General features: G+C 42.8%; 1 protein-coding gene across 1 annotated transcript in view; it reads left to right on the top strand.

Annotated features, from left to right (window-relative positions):
- Positions 1–23,873, top strand: part of LOC124775149 — a 45,283-nt gene extending 21,410 nt beyond the window's left edge. Inside the window, exons 4-6 of the mRNA XM_047249989.1 lie at positions 1,244–1,438; positions 16,360–16,471; positions 23,667–23,873. Of these exons, the coding sequence (XP_047105945.1) occupies positions 1,244–1,438; positions 16,360–16,471; positions 23,667–23,873 (514 nt within the window). The remainder of the gene's footprint in view (positions 1–1,243; positions 1,439–16,359; positions 16,472–23,666) is intronic.
- Positions 23,874–24,327: the final 454 nt, after the last annotated feature.

Raw genomic sequence — 24,327 nt, 5'->3', positions numbered from 1 at the left:
TGTAATATATCGATACATCGGAGTACCTATAAATTAATAAAACCAAATGTGAATATTGTCACGAAAATATGTCTGTTACTTCGCAGAAAAGTAGTACGATATTACTGGTATCGAGAAATGGGGTTGGAGTGCCGTAATAGTCACGTAAATAGAGATCCATTACAACATTCTCCATGGACAGTCAGTCCCTCGGCTGACTAATGTAGTGTTGTTCTAGTCAGGTTGTTGTTGTTGTGGTGGTCTTCAGTCCTGAGACTGGTTTGATGCAGCTCTCCATGCTACTCTATCCTGTACCAGCTTCTTCATCTCCCAGTACCTACTGCAACCTACATCCTTCTGAATCTGCTTGGTGTATTCATCTCTTTGTCTCCCTTTACGATTTTTACCCTCTACGCTGCCCTCCAATACTAAATTGGTGATCCCTTGATGCCTTAGAACATGTCCTACCAACCGATCCCTTCTTCTAGTCAAGTTGTGCCACAAACTTCTCTTCTCCCCAATCCTATTCAACATCTCCTCATTAGTTATGTGATCTACCCATCTAATCTTCAGCATTATTCTGTAGCACCACATTTCGAAAGCTTCTATTCTCTTCTTGTCTAAACTATCTATCGTCCATGTTTCACTTCCATACATGGCTACACTCCATACAAATACTTTCAGAAACGACTTCCTGACTATTAATCTATACTTGATGTTAACAAATTTCTCTTCTTCAGAAACGCTTTCCTTCCCATTGCCAGTCGACATTTTATATCCTCTGTACTTCGACCATGATCAGTTATTTTGCCCCCCAAATAGCAAAACTCCTTTACTACTTTAAGTGTCTCATTTCCTAATCTAATTCCCTCATCATCACCCGACTTATTTCGACTACATTCCTTTAGTCGAATTAAGTCGGGTGATGCTGAGGGAATTAGTCTAGTCAGGTACACATTCATAACACACATGTCATCTTGGTTTGACCGCAAATCATTAACTGTGTATAGTCTACCTTTCACGTGACACATGCCACTACCTTCTAGATACGTATAATTGCCAAATTTAAAACGATACATGGTATTCTGGCGTTTGCGATTTATTTATTGATTAACTCTCGTAAAAACTTGCGTGACTCTTATTTTCCAATAGCTTGCATAGTAAACGGAACAACGTTCCATCGCAAGCATAACTACATTAATCTTAAGAGAATCGCACTAGGCCCCGACCCTCTTTTATGACGTCATGACCTCTTTTTGTGCAGGCTGGCTGGTAACGTCTCCAACATCAGAGTGGACAAACTGTCCACCTTCGAAACTATCAGCGGCTCGTTCAGCATCGTCGGCTTCAAGCTGTCCGTCGTAGTCCACTTCGAGGAGATCTTCGCGTCCGGCGAGTACAACCTGGACGGTGCCTTACTGTCCGGTCTGCTGCTCGTCTACGGACAGGGACCCTTCACGTGAGTCGTACAATCCCTCAGTCTGTAACACAGGCAGCTGGGCGCTCCTATTACCCCTCTACCTGTACCCGGAATTACAAGACTTGTCCAGAAAGTAAGTCCCAATTGTGCTGTTTAAGACTTCCGCGACGCAGTAAGTACTTCATCGCTTAAGGGGCGTCTCGTCGGATAATGTTGTGAAATCTGCACAGTATTTCGACGAGACAGCTGCTCGTCATCTTCAGGTGCTTACTGAGGTGTTGTAATGGCTCGCCAATATACAGGGTGGTCCACTGATCGTGACCGGGCCAAATATCTCACGAAATAACCGTCAAACGAAAAAACTACAAAGTACGAAACTTGTCTAGCTTGAAGGGGGAAACCAGATGGCGCTATGGTTGGCCCGCTAGATGGTGCTGCCATAGGTCAAAGGGATATCAACTGCGTTTATTTAAATAGAAACCCTCATTTTTATTACATGTTCGTGTAGTACGTAAAGAAATAAGAATGTTTTAGTTGGAACACTTATTTCACTTTGTGATAGATGGCGCTGTAGTAGTCACAAACAAATGGCTCACAATTTTTGACGAACAGTTGGTAACAGGTAGGTTTTTAAAATTAAAATACAGAACGTAGGTACGTTTGAACATTTTATTTCGGTTGTTCCAATGTGATACATGTACCTTCGTAAACTTATCATTTGTGAGAACGCATGCTGTTACAGCGTGATTACCTGTAAATACCACATTAATGCAGTAAATGCTCAAAAAATTGTCCGTCACCCTCAGCACATTTGGCAGTACGTGTAACGACATTCCTCTCAACAGCGAGTAGTTCGCCTTCCGTAATGTTCGCACATGCATTGACAGTGCGCTGACGCATGTTGTCAGGGGTTGTCGGTGGATCACGATAGCAAATATCCTTCGAATTCCCCCACAGAAAGAAATCCGGTTAAGTCAGATCCGGTGAACGTGCGGGCCATGGTATGGTGCTTCGACGACCAATCCACCTGTCATGAAATACGCTATTCAAAACCGCTTCAACCGCACGCGAGCTATGTGCCGGACATCCATCATGTTGAAAGTACATCGCCATTCTCTCACGCAGTGAAACATCTTGTAGTAACATCGGTAGAACATTACGTCGGAAATCACCGTACATTGCACCATTTAGAATGCCAAGGATAAAATGGGGGCCAATTATCCTTCGTCCCATAATGCCGCACCATACATTCACCCGCCAAGGTCGCTGATGTTCCACTTGTCACAGCCATCGTGGATTTTCCGTTGCCCAAAAGTGCATATTATGCCGGTTCACGTTACCGCTGTTGGTCAATGACCCTTCGTCGCTAAATAGAACGCGTGCAAAAAATCTGTCATCGTCCCGTAATTTCGCTTGTGCCCAGTGGCAGGACTGTACACGACGTTCCAAGTCGCCGCAATGCAATTCCTGGTGCATAGAAATATGGTACGGGTGCAAGCGATGTTGATGTAGCATTCTCAACACCGACGTTTTTGAAATTCCTGATTCTCGCGCAGTTTATCTGCTACTAATGTGCGGATTAGCCGCAACAGCAGCTAAAACACCTACTTGGGCATCATCATTTGTTGCAGGTCGTGGTTGACGTTCACATGTAGCTGAACACTTCCTGTTTCCTTAAATAACGTAACTATCCGGCGAACGGTCCGGACACTTGGACGATGTCTCCCAGGATACCGAGCAGCATACATAGCACACGCCCGTTGGGCATTTTGATCATAATAGCCATACATCAACACGATATCGACCTTTTCCGCAGTTGGTAAACGGTCCGTTTTAACACGGGTAATGTATCACGAAGCAAATACCGTCCGCTCTGGCGGAATGTTACGTGATACCACGTACTTATACGTTTGTGATTATTACAGCGCCATCTATCACAAAGCGAAAAGAGTGGTCCAACTAAAACATTCATATTTCTTTGCGTACTACACGAATATGTAATAAAAAATGGTGGTTCCTATTTTAAAAAACGCAGTTGAAATCCGTTTCACCTATTGGTAGCGCCATCTAGCGGGTCAGCCATAGCGCCATCTGGTTTCCCCCTTCAAGCTAGTCGAGTTTCCTTCGTTGTAGTTTTTTTCGTTTGATGCTTATTTCGTGAGATATTTGGCCCGGTCACTATCAATGGACCACCCTGCCCTATACGCTGACTTGCTAGAGAAACTTCCGAGTGAGACTGCTGAAGGCGAGAGGCTTGCGAGGCCGTAACTATGACGCCTGTACCGAAGCATAACATCAACACTGAAGAAAGGAAAGGTCTCCGTTCCTTAAGAGGACACACAGAAATAGTCACTTCACCTGCTGACAAGGGAAACGCTACTGTTCTTTTGCCTGCAACATCTTATGTCGGCAAGATGACGCACTGCAGGACTCAGCTTATCGCCGTCTCCAGAACGACCCAATTGACGCTTCTCAAATCCAGCCAGTTTCCTGAATATTTTGAAAAAAGCTTAAGAGTACAAGCGCCAGTTCCACCACGTCTTCATGGGCTGCCTAAGATTCATAAGGAAGGGATTCCTCTTCGTCCCATCGTGAGCAATACAGGAACCCCAACTTATCACCTGCTAAACATCTGGCTTCTCTTCTAAGCCCACTGTTAAGAAAATGTGAACATCACGTTCGAAACTAAAAAGATTTTATACAACGACTGAAGACTTTGCGTCTGGAACCAGCTGACATATTAGTGAGTTTCATTGTGGTCTCTTTGTTCACACGAGCACATTTGGTTGATTCATTACAACTTGCAGGAGCTAAGTTGGAAGAGGACATCTTACATCTATTCAAACATATGCCTAACTCGACTTACTTTTTATTTGAAGAACAGTATTTTGAGCAGACTGACGGTGTTGCTATCGGTAGCCCTTTGTATCCCACAGTAGCTAACCCTTTTATGGAAGACTTCGAGAAAAAAGCGCTTCAGCCAGCGGTGTTGGAACCTAAATGTTTCTGGAGATATGTGGACGACACTTTCATAGTTTGGCCACACGGATCAGCAACTCTGCCTGCATTACTGGAATACCTTAGCTTCCTCCATCCCAGCATTTGCTGCACTATGGAAGTGAAGAAGAATGGAGACTTCCCGTTTCTTGATGTCTTGGTCCACAGAAAAGAAGATGGTTCCTTGGGTCACAGTGTGTTTCGCAAACTGACTCACACTGATCTATTTCTACGAGCTTCCATCACCCATTTCAACGCAGTCGCGTGTTGCGGACTCTCTCTCATAGGGCTAGAATTATCTCAGATGCAGGGAGCTTATCAGCAGAGATTAGCCATGTTCTCTCTGTTTTTGTATTAAACGGGTACTCTGATAAACAGATACATAATGTATTTAAACCTGCACGCACTGAAGCTCAAGAGTAGCCAGAAGAAACAGAGATCTCCCCGAGGATGGTTTTTCTACCGGATGTTGGTGTCGTGTCGTTTAAGATTGGCGGGCTGTTCAGAAAACATCAAATAAAATGTGTCTACGGCCCTGCAGCGCGAGTGCAAACTGTGCTGGCTTCTGTTAATGACAACCTAGGTCTAAGAAGACCAGGGGGATATAAAATGCCGTGCCAGTGTGTGAAATCATACATTGGCCTGACGTGTCGCACTGTTAAGGATAGATGTGCTGAACATAGACGTCACACCAGACTGGGTCAGCCAGAAAAGTCTGCTTTGGCCGAACACTGTATTGACACGGGACACAGCATGAACTACGGAGAGCCAAAGATCCTTTCATCCGCTTCCAAGGACTGGGACTCCATCATTAAAGAAGCAGTCGAAACTCGCATAAGTAACGACCTGACCAATGCATACACTGGATTTCAACTCAACAAGGCATGGGATTCAGCAGTGGCGGTACTAAGGCATCGTCGGCCGCAAACGAACAAATACGAATCAACACAGACGGCGTATCAACGTCCACACACTTAAACTGGGCCCCAATACTCTGCCCACGGACGCGCTGGGACGCTATTTGCTGCCGCGCTTATCCCGCGTCGCGAATGAAAAGCTCATTGCCCGTTCGCTCGGCAGGGGGCACTGGATGTCGTCGTGCTCTATGAGTCGTCTACGACGACATTACAGCGTCAACCCTTGGCGCCTGCGCTTTTCTAGCAAGTCAGCGTGTGTATTGGCGAGCCATTGCAGCAACACATCACCTCTTTTCCCAACGTAGCTTTCAACGTCCACCCCTCCCGGATGAAGAGTTTCGCTCTGACGTCTACCCTTCCTACCAACTCTAACCCTACTAACCCTACCTTCCCCTGCCTACTCCTCAGGGCTCCCTCACCTCCTCCTCCCTACTCCTGACCGACTTTCCCCTCCTACTCCCCCTCCCTCTCTTGTTCTCCCCTTCAGTGTCTCTGCACTCCCTCCTGCCTTGTCTTCCCTCTGCATCCCACCCTGCCCGTCTCCTGCCTCTTGGTGCGCCCCCTGCTCCCCTCTTTTCCTCTTCCTCCCTCCCCCCCCCCATCCGCCTCCCCACTCGTTTCCTCCTCTTGGACCTACAGTCCTTCAACAGGTCCCTGCCAACGGTTTTTATTCTTTGTGAGTGTTCCGTCGTTTCCAGTAGATTAGATTAGATTAGATTAGTTTTTCGTTCCATAGATTCGTGCTGAGGAGATCCTCGTGGATGTGGAACATCCCAGTTTTATTTTATTTTATTTTTTTAAGCTGAAATAACAATACTAATAGTAGGAATATATACAATACATCATTTGTTTCTATTAAAAAATTCGTCAATGGAGTAGAAGGAGATGGCCACTAGTAAGTCTTTCAGGCTCCTTTTAAACTGATCTTTATTTGTAACTAAATTTTTTATGTTTGCTTGCAAATTATTGACGATGAGTGTTCCTGAGTAGTGGACCCCTTTTTGAACTAAAGTAAGTGCTTCTAAGTCCTTGTGCAGACCTGAGCTGTTTGTTGGAAAAAGAGATATATTATTTAGGACAAATTTCAGTAAGGAGTAAATATACTGAGAGGCAGTAGTCAGTATACCCAGTTCTTTGAAGAGGTTGGTACAGGGCGTCCGTGAATTTACCCCATAAATAATACATATTACACGCTTTTGGACTCTGAAAACTTTTGTTTGACTTGAAGAGTTACCCCAAAATATTATACCATGTGACATTATGGAATGAAAGTAGGTAAAGTATGCAAGCTTTTTCATTTTTATATCGCCTATGTCTGCTAACGCTCGAATTGCAAGTACAGATTTGTTAAGGCGTTTCTGCAGTTCTGTGGTGAGCTCCTCCCAACTGAATTTATTATCAAGTTGTAATCCCAGGAATTTAAGACTGTCAACCTCTTCTATCTGCTCTTCTTCATACTTTATGCATATGCTGGGTGGAAACCTCTTACAGGTTCTGAATTGCATATAGTGCGTCTTTTCGAAGTTTAATGTCCATGAGTTGGCTTTAAACCATGTGTTAATAACCATGAAAATATCATTAGCAGATCTTTCTAGAGCTACACTCGACATGCTATTTATTGCAATACTTGTGTCGTCTGCAAACAAAACGAACTCTGGTTCTGGCAGTGTAACTGATGAGAGATCATTAATGTACACGAGAAAAAGCAATGGCCCTAAGATGCATCCTCATGGGACACTACATGTAATTTCTTCCCATTCTGATGGTTTTGTTTTTTAAATGTCTCGCTCTGTGTGACTTTTATACTGTGGTCAGCTTATAACTTGTTTGACTCCAGTGGTTTTAAGTACGCAACGAATTGCCAGCTGTGTTCTTTTAACTTTGTGTCGACTTTTTAATTGTCCCCCAATGTCCCCGTATTAGTGTATATTTTAACTCCCATCATCTCCATTTACTGTATTTTTATCTCCCCCTCTTTATCCCAGTTTTTTATGCAAGAGTTCCCCTTGTATTTTTGTTAAAGCCTTTTGGCTGAAGAGCAGCGGATTGTGCCGCTGCCAGTCCTCCCCTGCCCACATGGGGCAGGGGAATGAAATTACAATAAAGGAAAAAAACAGCAACATATCAGTAAGCACCTGAAGACGATGAGTAGCTGTCTCGTCGAAATACTGTGCAGCTTCCACAACATTATCCTACGCGACGCCCGTGAACCGATGAAGCAAGTTCCAATTGGTCCCGAAACGGTAAACACTGTGAAAAACAGAAATGTTTTGTTTGCAAAGTTAGCTACACCTTCCAGGTAATTCTCTAAACACTCGAAGCTCCGACTTAGACATCTGTCGTAGCGTTGTAACAACTTTCCAATACCCTTCTCATAGAAGGCAGCTGCATGTCCTGTCCGCCAATTCTCTACACTGGTCTGCGGCTTGTTATCTATGGCAAAATGTTATCTTTATAGGCAGCGGTTCATATGACCAGATATGAAAATCAGAGGTAGACACGTCCGGTTTGTTTGGTAGGCAATCACACACTTCCCATCCAAAACGCTGCGACGTCTTCATTGCCCCTGCAGTGTGCAAACGAGCATTGTCATGAAGAAGGAATTACGTGACAGTTATTGTTATGAATCTCGTCGTCGGTTGTTATGATGACAGGTGGCCAATGCTAAACAGAAACATATATTGCAGATTTGGCAGTGCAGTCGGTAAGGAGCTGGCTGCATAGTCTGTAACTGCAAAGACTGAAATAATTAGTAGTCGTTGGTAAAAAATAATATATATTGTACTTAACTTGTATTACAGGCTTCTTCAAATCCTGCATACATATAATTACAAACATATCTAGAGAGGCATTGCATATCCCATACTTGACTAAGCGCCTTGTTAGAGGTTGCCTCCTATCAGCTGAAGGCTGTGCTACATTCCTAGTTGACATCCCGAGTGATAGTGGACTTGAGCTCGCTAGATACTTGTCACAAGCCGCGGTGCGGCGCTGGCGGCGCTAGTCCCTACTTGATGGTCCAGCGATATCGATTATGGACCGCGGTCGATATCTGCAACTCCTAACAAGTGTGGTATCGACCGTTGATACCACAGTTACGATATGTGGGGCTGCATGAAATCGGGCTAAATCTCTGCGCAGGCACCAATCCTTGGCGATAGTTACCGTGTTCTAGGCATCTTCACGTGCTCACTGCGCGCTCAGAACTTCAAAGTGCAACGTGATGCGATCGACGGGCCTACTGAAGACACTGTCGAACACATCTGTGAAAAGCTTCTTCGGATTTTCATTGAGATTTCCATTTCCCGACCGATCGGAACTTACTTTCTGGAAACCTCTCGTACATATCACTGCACTGGGAGTAAACACGAAGCAAAACACTTCTATGGATGCGAAGTCGAAAAATAGAAACTGCTCAAAAATATTGTGCACCAGCCATCTGCATAATGGAGACTGCATTCTCTTATCGCTTAGTTATCACTGCTGAACGTTTCAATGTAGCTTGTGCCGATCACTTTCCACCGTTCGCCTCTAGATAGCCGTGTAACAGAAATATAACATATTTCCTGATTCCTTTTTGAAATGATAGTATTCAGTTTATGTGTGCTGCAATCTTTTACTAAAATTACAAAATTCACTCCGGAAAATTAAGGCTTTTCCAAATGTTAAAGCAGGTTCTAAGTTACAATGTATGCTAGGAACAGATATTCTTTTCAAATTTAAAAGTGTTGCAGCCCATAAATTCGCGTCAGTGTCGTGTGTAACAGTCTCTGATTACAAGTTTACCCTGCTATGCACCATAATCAGTAAGTGAAATCAAAGTAAGGCGAAGTATTGTCAAAAAACAGTTACAAGTTAAAAAATTTTAAAATATAAGCTGTTGCCAACTAACACATATTTCCATTTTAAAGACATGGGAGATTATTTAGATATCAAAGAAACTCGGTTCATCTGCAAATATCACGTGATCCATGATGGAAGACCTTCTATTTCGCGGTACAAGATGAAGCACGGCTTAACCGTCCACAGGTTATGTAACTGGTTTTAAAAATACACTGAGTTTTACTCACCGTAAATCTCTGTTACTGAAGAAACAACACCCTCATACCACTTAAGTATGTAAAACTCCTGATACTTACAAACGCTGCAGAAAACACCTCATGTCTCATAACAACAAAAACTGTAGAAAATTCCAGGTGTCCCTTGTCCATCTCCGGCCTGCAACACATTGCCGCCGGGCTTTCCCTACTGTTAGTATATGACAGTACCTACACACCATGGCTCATAGGTACCCAGAGCAGAATGCGACACAAATGAACGCTGCCTTTTTCGGGGCAACTGGGAGGACTGTGTCCACCCAGAAATTACGGAACCACACGATCTACTTCGCTGTAAAATGTGTTCACATCCTTATGCCGTATAGCACGATAAGGGGATTACACACTAGCCAAGAACAAAAAAATCTACCGCAACACCATTGCACTATTGCCACAAGACATGATAGCAGGTAGCGTTCTCCAGACGCATGATACTGGCCCAAAACATGATTGATCCACTTCCTTCACTGAATCCGTCAGACAGCACGCCTGAGACGTATATTGCTAGCTGTCTGTCTCAACATGTTTTCCCGACAAACATCAGGCCTCAGACGAATGGTGCAATCCTCGATGAACAGAACCCCACAATGTTGACGTCTTCGGAAAATTCGTTCTTGGTCTTCCATTCACGTTCCTCTCTGTTGGTTCTTGTACATATTGCAGCCGGCCGCTGTGGCCGAGTGGTTCTAGCCGCTTCAGTCAGGAACCGCGCTGCTGCTACGGTCGCAGGTTCGAATCCTGCCTCGGGCATGGCTGTGTGTGACGTCCTTAGGTTAGTTCGGTTTAAGTAGTTCTAAGTCTAGGGGACTGATGACCTCAGATGTTAAGTCCCATAGTGCTCAGAGCCATTTGAAAATACTGCATGTTACCCGTCATCTCCTAAACCTTACATCAGTTTCGCTGAGAATTACGAACGTCCTGCATCATTTTAAATTGTCAAACGCTTTTTCTGTGTCGAAAAATGATATAAAACTGTCATGACATTTCGTAATTCTTGCCTCCATTGTTAAGGTCAATGAAGGAACTGCCTTTCTGATGTCCTTATTTGTTCTAAAGTCGACCTGACTGATGACTAATTTTCTTTCACGTTCTCTATGTGTTATACGTCTTAGGAAACTGTTTACATGAGCTACTATGCTGGCTGTTTTCAAGATTCTGTGAAAGATGTTTTCAGAAAGTCCGACGATATGAGTCCAATCTCAAAGATACTACACACTTACTTGAATAATCGTTTTGTTGGCTTTTTGTATCAACAATTTTATAAATTCTCAAGGGGTTCAACTTTACGTTCTGATTTGTTTCTTCGCAAATCTTCCAAAGCTCTGTCAAACTATAACTGTAATAATGTATTCTTGTTCTATTGTATCAGCAGACTCCTCGTAGAGTCCAGTGAACGCACTTTTCCCATCTGTCCGCTCTGTCTTGTGCGGTTAACAATGGAACTCCCTTTTTAATACTATTGTTGAGGTCTTTGATTTTACTTTTACTATTCTTGGTCTTCCACTCTTATTATTCCCTCTTCGCTCTTGTACATATTGTGTATTACCCATCTCCCCATACAATTTACACCTATTTTTCCCAGAATTTTGAACATCTTACACCACTTTACACTGTCGAACCATTTTTCTAGGTCGACAAATCCTATCAACATGTCATTATTTTTCTTTCGTCTTGCTTCCATTATCAACCGCAAAGTCAGAATTGCCTCTCTGGTGCCTTCACTTTTCCTAAATCTTAACTGACCGTCATCTAACATATCCTCAATTTTCTTTGCCATTCTTCTTATACTATTTTTTTCACCAACTTGGATACATTACCTGTTAAGCTGATTGTGAAATAATTCTCGCACTTTTCAACTCTTGCAATCTTGGTAATGACGTGGATTATATTTTTCCAAAATTCAGACGGTATGTGGCCAGACTCATACGTTCTACGCAACAACGTGAATAGTTATTTTGTTGCCACTTCCCCTATTTTAGCAATTATGATGGAATGTTATCGAGCCCCCTCTGCCTTATTTGATCTTATGTCCTCAAAAGCTCTCTTAAATTCTAATACTGAGACCCCTATCTCTTCTAAATCGACTCCTATTTCTTCTTCTAGCACATCAGGTCTTTCCCCGCATAGAGGCCTTCAATGTACTGTTTCCACCTATCCGCTCTCGCCTCTGCATTTAACAATGCAATTTCGGTTGCATTCTTGTAATGTTACCACCCTCGCTTGTAATTTCCCGAACATTGTTTCTACCGCGCTGAGTCAGTCCTTCCGACAAACAATTCGTTTTCGAGTTCTTCACATTTAGCCCTAGATTCTCTGCACTTCCTACTTGTTGCACTCCTCAGCGACTTCTATTTCCCTGAACATTTTTGTACTTCCTTCTTTCATCGATCAGCTGAAGTATTTCTTCTGTTACCCATGGTTTCTTTACACTTCCTTTCTTTGTTCCTATGTTTTTCTTTCCTGCTTCTGTGGTCGCCCATTTTAGAGATGTCCATTCCTCTTGAATTGTAGTGCTTACGGGACTGTTCTTCATTGCTGTATCTACAGCCTTAGAGAACTCCAAGCACATATCGTCATTCCATAGTACTTCTGTATCTCACCTCTTTGCGTCTTCATTCTTCCATACTAATCTCATCAACTTCAGACCACTCTTCATCACTACTACTTCGTGATCTGAGGCTACATCTGCTCCTGGGTACGCCTAACAGTCTAGTATCTGATTTCGGAATCTCTGTCTGACCATGATGTAATGTGACTGATATATTCCCGTATAACCCGACCTTTTCCAAGTATACCTCCTCCTCTTGTGATTCTTAAACAGAGTATTCGCTATTACTAGCTGAAATTTATTACAGAACTCAATAAGTCTTTCTCCTCTCTCCTTCCTTCACCCATGCCCATATTCTCCTGCAAACTTTTCTTCTACTCCTTCGCCCACAACTGCATTCCAGTCCTCCATGACTATTAGATTTTCATCTCCCTTTGCGTATTGTATTACTCTCTCAATATCCTCATATATTTTCTCTATCTCTTCGTCTTACAGCTTGCGATGTCGGCATGTATAACTGAACTAACGTTGTCGGTTTGCTGACGATTCTGATAAGAATAACCCTATCACTGAACTGTTCACTGTAACACACTCTCTGCCCTACCTTCCTATTTATAACGATTCCTACTCCCTTTCTGCCATTTTCCGCTGCTGTTGATTTTACCCTATCCTTAACTGACCAGAAAACCTTGTCTTCTTTCCATTTAACTTCAATGAGCCCCACTATATCTAGATTTACTCTTTGTATTTCCCTTTTCAGATTTTCTAGCTTCCCTAACACATACAAGATTCTGACATTCCAGACCCCGACTCGTAGAACGTTGTCCTTTCGTTGGTTATTCAATCTTTTTCTCATCGTCACCTTCCCCTTCACAGTCCTCTCTCAGAGATCCGAATGGGGGACTATTCTGGAATCTTTTGCCAATGGAGAGATCATCATGACACTTCAATTACTGGCCACATTTCCTGTGGATACACGTCATGTGTCTTTAATGTAGTGGTTTTTATTGCTTTCTGCATCCTCATGCCGTTGATCACTGCTGATTCTTCCGCCTTTTGGGGCAGTTTCCCACCCCAAGGACAGGACAGTGCCCTGAACCTCTGTCTGCTCCTCCGTCCTCTTTGATAAGGCCCTTGGCTAAATGAGTGTGACTTCTTACGGTGGAAGATTGTTGCCATCATTGCTGTTTATTAATCAAAATTTAAGCGGTGGCGGAGGACTTTTTATTATGAATGAAAGTCTGAAAGTCGCTGCCCCTTTCTTTTTTTTTAATCGTTGTGTTTGGTCGTTGCGGACGTCACATGACATCTGTGGTGTCACCGCCAGACACCACACTTGCTAGGTGGTAGCCTTTAAATCGGCCGCGGTCCATTAGTATACGTCGGACCCGCGTGTCGCCACTGTCAGTGATTGCAGACCGAGCACCGCCACACGGCAAGTCTAGAGAGACGTCCTAGCACTCGCCCCAGTTGTACAGCCGACTTTGCTAAGAAAGGTTCACTGACAAATACGCTCTCATTTGCCGAGACGATAGTTAGCATAGCCTTCAGCTACGTCATTTGCTACGACCTAGCAAGGCGCCATTACCAGTTATATTGAGATTATATTAATGTCTAAACAAGAGCGATGTTCTCCAACTGTGGATTAAAGTTAAGTATTCCAAGAACTACGTTCTTTTCTTTATAGGATAATTACGAGGGGCGTTCAGAAAGTAAGCTCCGATCGCTCGCGAAATGGAAACGACTATGAAAATCCGATAAAGCTTTGCACAGATGTGTTGGGTAGTGATTCTAGTATAACCCCAGTTAGCATCACGTCACTCTTCTCATTTCTGAGCTCGCAGTGAGTGCGTAAAGATGTCTAGAAAATAGTGTCTGCCGCCAAGTACGAGGGCCTGGTGAGAAATTTCGCCTGAAGCTATGCAGCTAACATTACATAACTGTCGTGCTGTTTCTTCTTCAAGACAATTCTCAGCCGCATTCTGCAGGGGCAATGAAGATGCTCCTGCACCGTTTTCAAATGGAAATGTGAAATTACCCACAATACAGTCCGCAATTGTCTCCCCCTGAGTTTCATCTCTGGTCACATGAACCGCTGTCTTTGAAGACAACATTTTGACACAGACAACGAGGTGTAGGCCAGCGTGGAGAATTGGCGGAAAGCACTGGCGGCTGCCTTCTATGATGAGGCTATTGAAAAGTTGGTACAACGCTGTGACAAAAGTCTAAGTCAGAACGGCGACTACGTAGAGAAGTAGCTGAAAGGTGTAGCTAATTGTTACAAGTAAAACATTTCTGATGTTCACTGTGGTTTCAATTTGGCAATCAATCGGAGCTTACTTTCTGAACAGGCCTCGTACTTTACCTTGTTCCAGACCTCACGCCAATCTGCGTGAGCTTAAAAGCGTGCATTTCGGCCTCCTCTAGCAACACGGTGTTGGCTCTTCTGTCAACACTTCAACATCCGTTCAAGTTCGTTTGTTGATCCTTTCACTCAGTTTTTTATTACAGAGGCCAACGAGCTCTCTGACCGAACACGCTGAGCCACTGTACCGGCGCCTTAGACCACGGGTATCTAGGCGTGTCATGGGATAGGCATTCAATATTACGTGGAGCCTCCTCTGGCCCTGCGGACCGCAGTGAGATGCCATGGAAATGAGTCTACAAATCGCTGGTACTTCTCTGGAAGCAGCTGACTCCAAATTGTTTGCAGAGAGGCAGCCAATTCTGGTCTGTTAGTCGATGCAGAATCCAAGTCACAGAGCTTGTGTTCTGTGTCATTCCAGATACGCTCCAGCGAGGCCAGCTCACTGTCTGGGCTTCCTCCTCATGTTCCTGGAACCATTCCCAGGCCATGTGGGAGAATGTGGCAGCGCGTTATCATCTTGGAACACTGCACTACTGACAGGGTTTTGGAAGGCCACGAATGGGTGGAAATGGTACCTGAGCAGCTCAACATACTGCAGGCCATTTAACGATTCTTCAAGAACAGCTAGGGAACCCATTCCACCACCGCCTTGCACCCCACCTTCTTGGCAGACGGGATCTATCGATTCATGTGGTACGTGCGACATATGGTGTCTTCCATTGGCATGGTACTGTTTAATCGTGATTAGTCCGGTCATACCACGTTACGCCATTGTCCCACTGTCCATTCCTGTGATTGGCTACAAAATGCAAGCCGTTGTTCCTGATGAGGTTGAAACCCATGCTCTGCGGATTGTCCATTGGGAGACGTGTCTAGCACGCCCTGTGTTGAAATGATCCGTTATTTGTTGATTTATTGCACTGTTGTCCTTCTAGCACTGTTGACAATCTGTCCCAAATGTCACCGGTCACGAAGTTGGCTGGACGGCCGGTTGTAAGTCTGTTGTGGACTGTGACACCTTCCGTCAACCATTCACGATAAATCCTTGACACGGTTGAACGTGTGAAGCCGAATTCCTGCACCCCTACCAAAATCGAACTTCCCAGCTGTCGGTCACCGACCAGCATACCCCATTCGAACGGCGTCGGCTCACGACGACGTGGCATGTTACACATATCACTTGCACAACCACTACTGAGAAGGCTTCCTATAAAACGGCAGCTGCCGCAGGGGAAATGTAGTGCGCATGCAACACACCTGTGCCACCTGTGCCCCTCTATCCCGTGAGATTTGCTAAGTTAGTGTTTAACAACCAACATTCCTTATTATATGCGATTACAGGAGAATGTTGCACCAGAACAAACAACTTTTTCTGTCGAAGTGATGAAACAGCCTATGACTTGACTAAATATAGTCGTAGTGCTACCTTGGTTGTCTCGTTGTGAAGAGAAGCTATGAACGTTGTGACACTACAGCTCCATTCGTCGTGTCCGGCCATTACGAGATGGACACGCCCGAGCTGAACACAGGATTTTCTACCTAACGGATTCGACGTGTTTTATCCTAAATTTCATGCGGCAAGTCAACTGGGTTTCAAGAGCGTCTCTTAAACCCTTACGAAAAATGTAGGAGGCGTTTAATTTGAAAAAAAGAATTAGATTTTCGTATTCTATGGTAATATATGAGAGCTCAGTACATCCAGAATTATAAAATGTGGGCACTAACGAGTAGAGCACATGCGTGCAATTAGAATGACACTGGGAAACAGGAGTCGCATCAGAAATGTAGAAATCATAAGTAAGAGCGCTCTGAGAGTTTATCCAGTATCTCACGATTCATGAATCAAGTCTTCGGCTAATTAACCTTGCACCAGAGGAACATATTCCATTCTAATCCCGTTGTCGAGTTCGATCTTTCTTATGAAGAATTTTTATGCATCATCTTGTACTATTAATGGACAATTTTTCTACCTTTCTCTAAAGCAACCCTATATAATACAAGTAAATGTATGGTATCTCATTTATTTTTTGCAGCATATCTGTGCAGAATTCTACGTTCAGCATCGACATTGCTCTGAAGTCGACTTCAGAGAACGTTCCATACATCGACCAGCTCATCATCGACTATGACATTCCCATTGTTCAGGTAAGCTGACATGCAGTGAATTGTCTACTTGTTTTCTTACTAGTTTCTAGGTGTTGTCTGCACCTCCACATTTCCAGTTTCATTTCGTTAATGACAGTGTAGCTTTACATGGGAATTGTAATAACCAGCACCTTCAATCAGAAATGCCTGTACTTTATTATACTAAAAAATACATTTCTGTCCCTGTAGACCAGTCACAGACAACCTTTTGTGAAGCGCATGTAACACTACTGGCCACTGATATTCCCGTTACGCGCGAAGACAAGTAAAACAATTCCCTCTAACACTACAAGAGAGGGTCCCGTTAATTTTAATCCTTTGGAAGTAACTTAAAATGTGTGCTAATGGTTAAGGCATCGGACATAGTTTCATTACCTGAACGATTACTTTTGATACAGATGAGTAGCGGGGCTGATGGGGCTCAAGCAAAGCTTACGATAGTTATAAAGTAAATTGTAGTTAGAGGAAAGAAAAACGGTCGCCATTCTAATTACAGAAGGTGGTACCAAGAGATTATACGGGCCATTAAGAAAATTAACTACTGTGTATGACTTTACTTGGAACTAAAATCTATTTTTGCAAATAGGACAGGAAACAGTAACACAGTCTAGCAAGTCTAGGTAAATTAGCTAATAACATGTAATACAAATAAAAGCTCAGATTGTTCTGGCAACAAATTGCATCTCACTAACATACACCGTCTGTATTCAAAGCAAGAAAACTTACGTTCACTACACGAAATCAGCTAATAAGGGAGAAGCACAACTAATTTGAACATGAGGAGATTTTACCACTTTGCTATTGAAAAACTTATCTTTAAATTGTTGTACTGACTGATACGATTACTATATGTATTCAAAGGGAGCCCATATTTCTTTGCATGAAACAGAGCATAAGTGAAACAAGGGAGTCTTCAATCTATTAGGGTCTGAGCAAGTTGCAGCCAGTTAATCTTTCAACAACACAAAATCTTTTAAAATTATTACTGCACTTCATAAACACTTTCAGTGTAATAATGAGAGTTCTATTGGCTCAACATTTAACATGGGAGACATAGAAACTTTTGTCTGGTGTGAGAACAAGTGATTCTGGCAAATCATAATAAAGACACATATATAAACATAAATACACGAATAAAACGACACTTTTACATGCCTTTGAAGCACGTATTAAACTGTAATGTCCAATAATCACTTTTAATTATCACCATTTCATTCAGTTACTTTTAACATTAAACTAAGATTTTAGCAAGCATGAAGCTTAAGCAAAGTAATTAATCATTTTCTTTGCATTCACACTTTTACCAGACTTTAACTATCCACCTACGCAACTCACGCTGTGTATTTGAGAGACAAAACTAACTGAACACTTAGGAAATATATTATTCCACAAAAGTTAATAGTGCTATTAAAACAATAACTACACTGCAGTTCAATAAAATACGACAGTCGGCTGTATTAAATCACTAGGAAAAGGATCCTGTCTGTGTAAAATGACTAAGGAGTGATCCAAGGTTCTTGAGACAAAGTTGAAAGTAAGGTGCTAATTATTTGCATCTTGAGCAAATTACTGGTCCTTGCAAACAAACACAGTACTAAACTTTTACTTGAGCTAAAGGTGATTGCTGTGGCGATCTTCTGTGGCTGAAACAAGGGCGGCCAACGTAATCACGGCTCTTACAACGTAATTGCTCCGAAAGTTATTTTCTTCGCACCGGATTATTATGATTCAGAGGCAACAAATAAATATCATGAACTACTACCTAGTAAATTTCCACGTCTGAGGCATTATTATTTAATCTTTCTGCTTTCCTTGCCTCCTTCAGCATACAAGATACGAACAGTCTGAATGCTAGCCACCGATTTTTTTGTGCTACAAAGATTCCTTACCATTCTACCGCCAGTCACCACTTCTACACTTTCTTTCGTGTTTCGTAGTGCATACTTCCCTCCAGGTTTTACGTAAGTACAGACCGACGTTCGTTATGCGCGAACCAACGAATAAATGAACAAATACTATTTTAACACAGTATAATTTTAACAAAACATGGTTTTTAAAGTTATATGCTTACATTAATTCTTGCGACATAAGTTTGCAGAAAATATGAACAAACATTTAAGTAGAGGTTGAACCAAAGAACATAATGATACAGATATCACACTAAGCATAAGAAGGCAAAGAAGGTAAATGACATAGTTATAGTCGATATCGACTATAAGTTTCACACATGGACCTGATTCACGTACTTAATTAAGCTCACGGGCCGTCTTGTCGTGCGATGCGACAGCATCGCTCCTAGCGCATAAAGTCAAATCTATAGCGTCTGTGATGTTACTCTTTATGGAGTAAAGCACCAATGGGAATGACACCCCTCTCCCGATACACCACTCCAACAAATTATGCCTCAAAACGTGCATTCTTACGAATACATTCTTTTTATGTTCACCCCATCTTCAGAAGTTTCCGGTTATTTACGCGTCGTGAACATAGTTTCTATATTTACAACATTTTACAATATCAATCTTAAAAACTTTCATTGTAAAATTTTGCAACGCCGTTGGCAAGGAAATAATGTTCACGGCCCGAAAATAAATGTACACATCTGAAGATGGGATATCAGGTATCTTGAAATTTCATCATGGAATAAAAAACGCCACTAAAGGCATCTGGCTGCAGCTAATTCATTATAACTTAACTTCAGTTTCAACAGTTTGTATGTTATAATGCTTCCACAACGGGCAACAATTATTTACTAATGTTATACGAGAAATAAAACTGTTTGTTCAAATGTTCAAATGTGTGTGAATTCCAAAGGGACCAAACTGCTGAGGTCATCGGTCCCTAGACTTACACACTACTTAAACCAACTTACGTTAAGGACAACACACACACCCATGCTCGAGGAAGGATTCGAACCTCCGGCGGGAGCGGCCGCGCAATCCGTGACGTGGCGTCTCTAACCGCACGATCACTCCGTGCGGCAAACTGTTTGAAATCTAATGTGTTTGTAACCACAAGCGTATTTAAATATTTGTCCAAAATACTTTTGATGACTGACAGCATAGGCATGGGTTGTTTCTGCACAGAAAATAAATTAAGACACTTTTTCTGTCTTCGTTTTAAAAAGTTTAAAACTCTAAAGCACTGGAACGATAGCATACATCGGCCGTATTGTACAGAATCCATACTGGAAAAATGCTAACAACCGATTGGACAATTGTCAAACTGATGATACTCGCCTTCACACACTCAGAATGTATTGGCCATGCTGAGAATGTTTTCGTCGGCTTCAGTGTTGTTCGTCAGTATTCCTTGTGTTGGCAGTACGACAATACTCGCCCTCAGATGGTCATTATAGTGACGTAAAGACAATAATACTGAACGGGTGAGAGTCCCTTATGTAAGACATCTCTACTATAGCGAGCCGAGCGGTGGCGGAAATAACCGAAAATGGGTCCCGGGCGTAGTACAGTGCGAGTACCTTGCTCGCTCTTCCAGAAATTTCTTCCACGCGCCCGACCGAAACCAGTCACCAGTGACTCACCCCTGCTGTAGACCCACAGTCACGTTCATTTTGATCCTTACATCATTTACCTTCCTCTTGCACACTACATGGACTGAAGTGCGTTGTGTGCTGTGCTAAAGAAAAAATACTCATTAATGCAGTGGTTTGGGTGTTATAGTTCACCTCTGGTGAATACTACAGTTCGTAACTGTGGTCTATGGATAACATTATTTCAATGGATAATTTTCATCTACCTCAGGGCACTTGTGCTACCACTACCATTTTGGTTCCTTTTCTGTTCCATTATCGAATGGTGCGTGGAATAACCCACCATATAAATTACAATTTCTCTGACTTTTCCGTTTTTATCAGTTCACAGGATTTAATTAAATAACGGAACACCCCCTCCTGCACCCCTCCTGCGCCCCTCCCCCACCAATGTTATCGGACAATAACAATACTTACGTCAGACAAACTAAAACAGCAGGACGAACTAAAGTATGGTATTTAGAATCCCCAGAAAAATGGTTTTATGGTTTGTAGAAAAGATTCACGTCACGTGTGGAAAACGCTGATTTAAACCATTGGAGAATGAAAATAAGAGACCGTTGGAATGTTTATCGTTCATTGAGGCACTCTCCAGCAAGGTCAGTCTGGTTTCTAGCAGGTGTGGGGTTGAACCTGAAATTAGACCCAGCAGTTTGCAGCGTATGTGGTTCAAATTATATGCGACAAGTCACCCAAAATATTAACCAGCGATCCAAGGACCACTCCTGGATCACAAAAGCACTGCAATGTAAGAAGACGGCCCTTGCATGCCTCAGTCTACCGATGGACACAAAACATCGTTTCATAGTTTGATGTCGTTAGTCTCTTGGCACACGCCACACACTGATAGTAGTTTAAGCCCAAAATGATTCAGGTGCAGGCCTCGTTCCTGCCTCACTGTGACTACACAGCCTGAGATGGGTGCAGTTGCGGCTTTTTTAGAGAACGTCTTCAGTCAGCCATAGTGAACATTGAGGTCTCTAGCAAATAACAACGGGGATACAGGAGCTGGACTGAAACTGGCAGTCGGAATTTTTTTATACTAACGGTCATAAACCTTGGAAGCCTTAGTTCTGAATTATTTCATTCAGCTTACCGGCGGAGAATTTAATGTTTGGTATTATTATATCCTAACAGTGTTCATAGAAACTCTTCGATAAAAGGGAGAAGCGATCAGGTTCGTGTCTTGTTCCCAGCACTGGGATGCACGATACCACTTACAAGTCCCCAGTGAGCTGCAGAACATAACTGACGTGTCTACGTGATAATTTCCAGATTCATGCGAGTTCAGATTATGGGAAAATATTGCTGCCATATCGAATCTGTAATTCAGGTCGTATAAACATTACGTGTTTCTGGATGAACTCTATCGAACTGTCACTGACTCGTCTGCAATCCGCACGAGCAAACGTGATCTACCATTCACCATTCCGTGCAAGTCTTCGTGCTTCAACATTGCGTTGGTGTTTTTATTGCCACCTACGTCTTGCGCGAAGAGAATTAGTTTTGCACGGGATGGTTCTAGAAGTTGTCCAGCAGCGTTGTCACTATCTGTTGCATCTCAGCGCTTATACCCAACAGCTTCAGTTATTTGTCGTACATATCTCAATAGCTGTCATCATCTACGATGTTGGTCCTCTAAAGTCTTGGAAGCAAGACGACTCATGTGGGACGACGAAAGGACATAAAAAGACAGGCATAAGCAAATGGAGCACTCAGCGACGAAAGAAGTGTAGGAGTGCCAAAACTAAGTCTTCATTTGACAAAGGAAAATCTGAGCATAACTTCAGCACATAATTGTATAGATGTAAACTACGGTCGGTAAGGAAACCAGAAAAGAGTAGTAGAACTCGAACGTTTCATATGTGTTGTAGAAGGATGTTGAAAATTAGGTGTACTCATAACCTTTGGAGTGAAGAGGCCCTTTACAGCACCGGCGAGGACAGGAATACCAGGAAAACACTTATTAGAAGAAGGAATAGGATAATGGACTCGGTAAAACAGGTAATATTATTAATAGTGTATTCCCCGTCGCTACGATGGCCTCATATTGGTTACTATGCCCTGGACCATTATCGATTAATATCAACCCCACCCGAGAGTTTATTGTGTGTATTGGGCCATCATCATTATCTTCATCACATTTGGATTACTTTGTGATAGAGCTTCGTGAAAAGTGAATACAATATTCTTTGTGGCATTGGTGTGTCTCGGGTACCAAAGATCATTTAATCCATTAAAAATAAGCAGTATCTATGAGTGTAAGTTGTAAAGAACAAACTCTTAACTTACTCCATGAAACTTCCGGGCCATTTCGTCAATAAGACAAATGACTATTACCGCCTGACAAAAATTACTAAATAAATAATAGCCCCAGGCACACAAATCTGTTATGCCTGCTTATAATTGTGTCGCTCAGGAATATCCTGCAGTTGTATTTGTGCGAAAATTTGAAAGTGTTACTGTTAAGAGCGACTTTCAATGCGAGAGCTGCACCACTCCCAAATTTTTCTACAGCAGTGTGACGTTGGTATAAAACGGTAAGTAACGTTTAGAAATTATGAAATTGTTTGAGCATTCTATTGAGCACAAAACTCAATTAATGACACGGTGAGGAATAATAGAAGTAGTGAAGAGACAACACGAACATGAATCAAGCATTAAGAAATATAAACTAAGAAACATGCGATAAAGGGAGGATTTGACGTCGTATCTGCAAAACAGACTGGGAGCCTCCGATGCAATACGTCTTCGGTAGTTACAGTACAGTATTCTGTGCATAATTGATGTGACCTGTCAAAAAAGAGCAACAGAGAATGCTAGAATAGTTTGACATACTTGGTTCTTTTAAGACTTTTCGGGAATTCACATCACTTCCCTGCAAACACTGTACTCCGTGCCGCGCGGGATTAGCCGAGCGGTCTCAGGCGCTGCATTCCTGGATTGTGCGGCTGGTCCCGGCGAAGGTTCGAGTCCTCCCTCGGGCATGGGTGTGTGTGTTTGTCTTTAGGATAATTTAGGTTAAGTAGTGTGTAAGCTTAGGAACTGATGACCTTTGCAATTAAGTCACATAAGATTTCACACACATTTGAACATTTTGAACTGTACTCCGTATTTGATAGTTATCAAGCGAAGTGGAGGTGAAATAGGCAATACGTTAATGAGAAACACTTTGCTAAACGAAGAGAGACATGGGATTATTACTGCTAACAAACCTACTGATTGATAAAGAAGGAAGGAAGGAATCTGTGTGGAACACATAACTGAGTTAGTTAGACCTACAGACACGATGGCATGAGGATAAAGTAGATGCGACGTGGATTAGGGTGGAAATTAGACTTTAAGGGACGCAAAATCTCCGACACAAACTTTTGGGCCGGCCGGCGTGGCCGTGCGGTTCTAGGATCTACAGTCTGGAACCGCGTGACCGCTACGGTCTCAGGTTCGACTCCTGCCTCGGGCATGGATGTGTGTAATGTCGTTAGATTAGTTAGATTTAAGTAGTTCTAAGTTCTAGGGGACTGATGACCTTAGAAGTTAAGTCCCATAGTGCTCAAAAAAAATATTTGGAAGCAAGCGATGTACGTGTGTTAGTTTCTTGTGTCGACTAATAGAACGACTTTACTTATACGCTTGTTCCAGACGAACTTCACGGGTCTGCTAGGTGGAGGAGACCTGAGCGACGTGACGAATGAGATCATCAGCGACCTGGTGCCGCAAATCCTCGACAACCAGAAGGACAATATCCTGGGAGCCATCGTGCCCGTCATTGTTGACGCAGTTAATGAGGCAATTTCCGTCTATACCTTGAACGACATCATCTGCAAAGTAGTGGGAGTCTTCTGCTAAAAACCCATCTCCAGACCACTCCAAAAGCACTGTTATAAATAAAATAATTACTTTTTATTACAATAGTGTGAAATTTATTTCTCGTTAAACCTTAAAACTTTATCGTCATCCGGGCTCATAATACATGATGGTCTGGGACGACATACCATGCATTATTTGATTTATGAATTCTTCGTCTGGTTAAGCTAGCCAGTGATGGTGATCATCTTAATCACTGCTCTGCTCGTAACTTCGGGAATAAACCCAGAGGTGGCCGAGCGGTTCTAGGCGCTACAGTCTGGAACCGCGCCACCCACTGCGGTCGCAGGTTCGAATCCTGCTTCGGGCATGGATGTGTGTGATGTCCTTAGGTTAGTTAGGTTTAAGTAGTTCTAAGTTCTAGGGGACTGATGACCTCAGAAGTTAAGTTCCATAGTGCTCAGAGCCATTTGAACCATTTGAATAAACCCACTGA

This window comes from Schistocerca piceifrons, chromosome 2 (assembly GCF_021461385.2).
Source record: "Schistocerca piceifrons isolate TAMUIC-IGC-003096 chromosome 2, iqSchPice1.1, whole genome shotgun sequence".
NCBI classification, from domain to species: domain Eukaryota; kingdom Metazoa; phylum Arthropoda; class Insecta; order Orthoptera; family Acrididae; genus Schistocerca; species Schistocerca piceifrons.
This window is presented reverse-complemented; position numbering and strand designations above follow the sequence as displayed.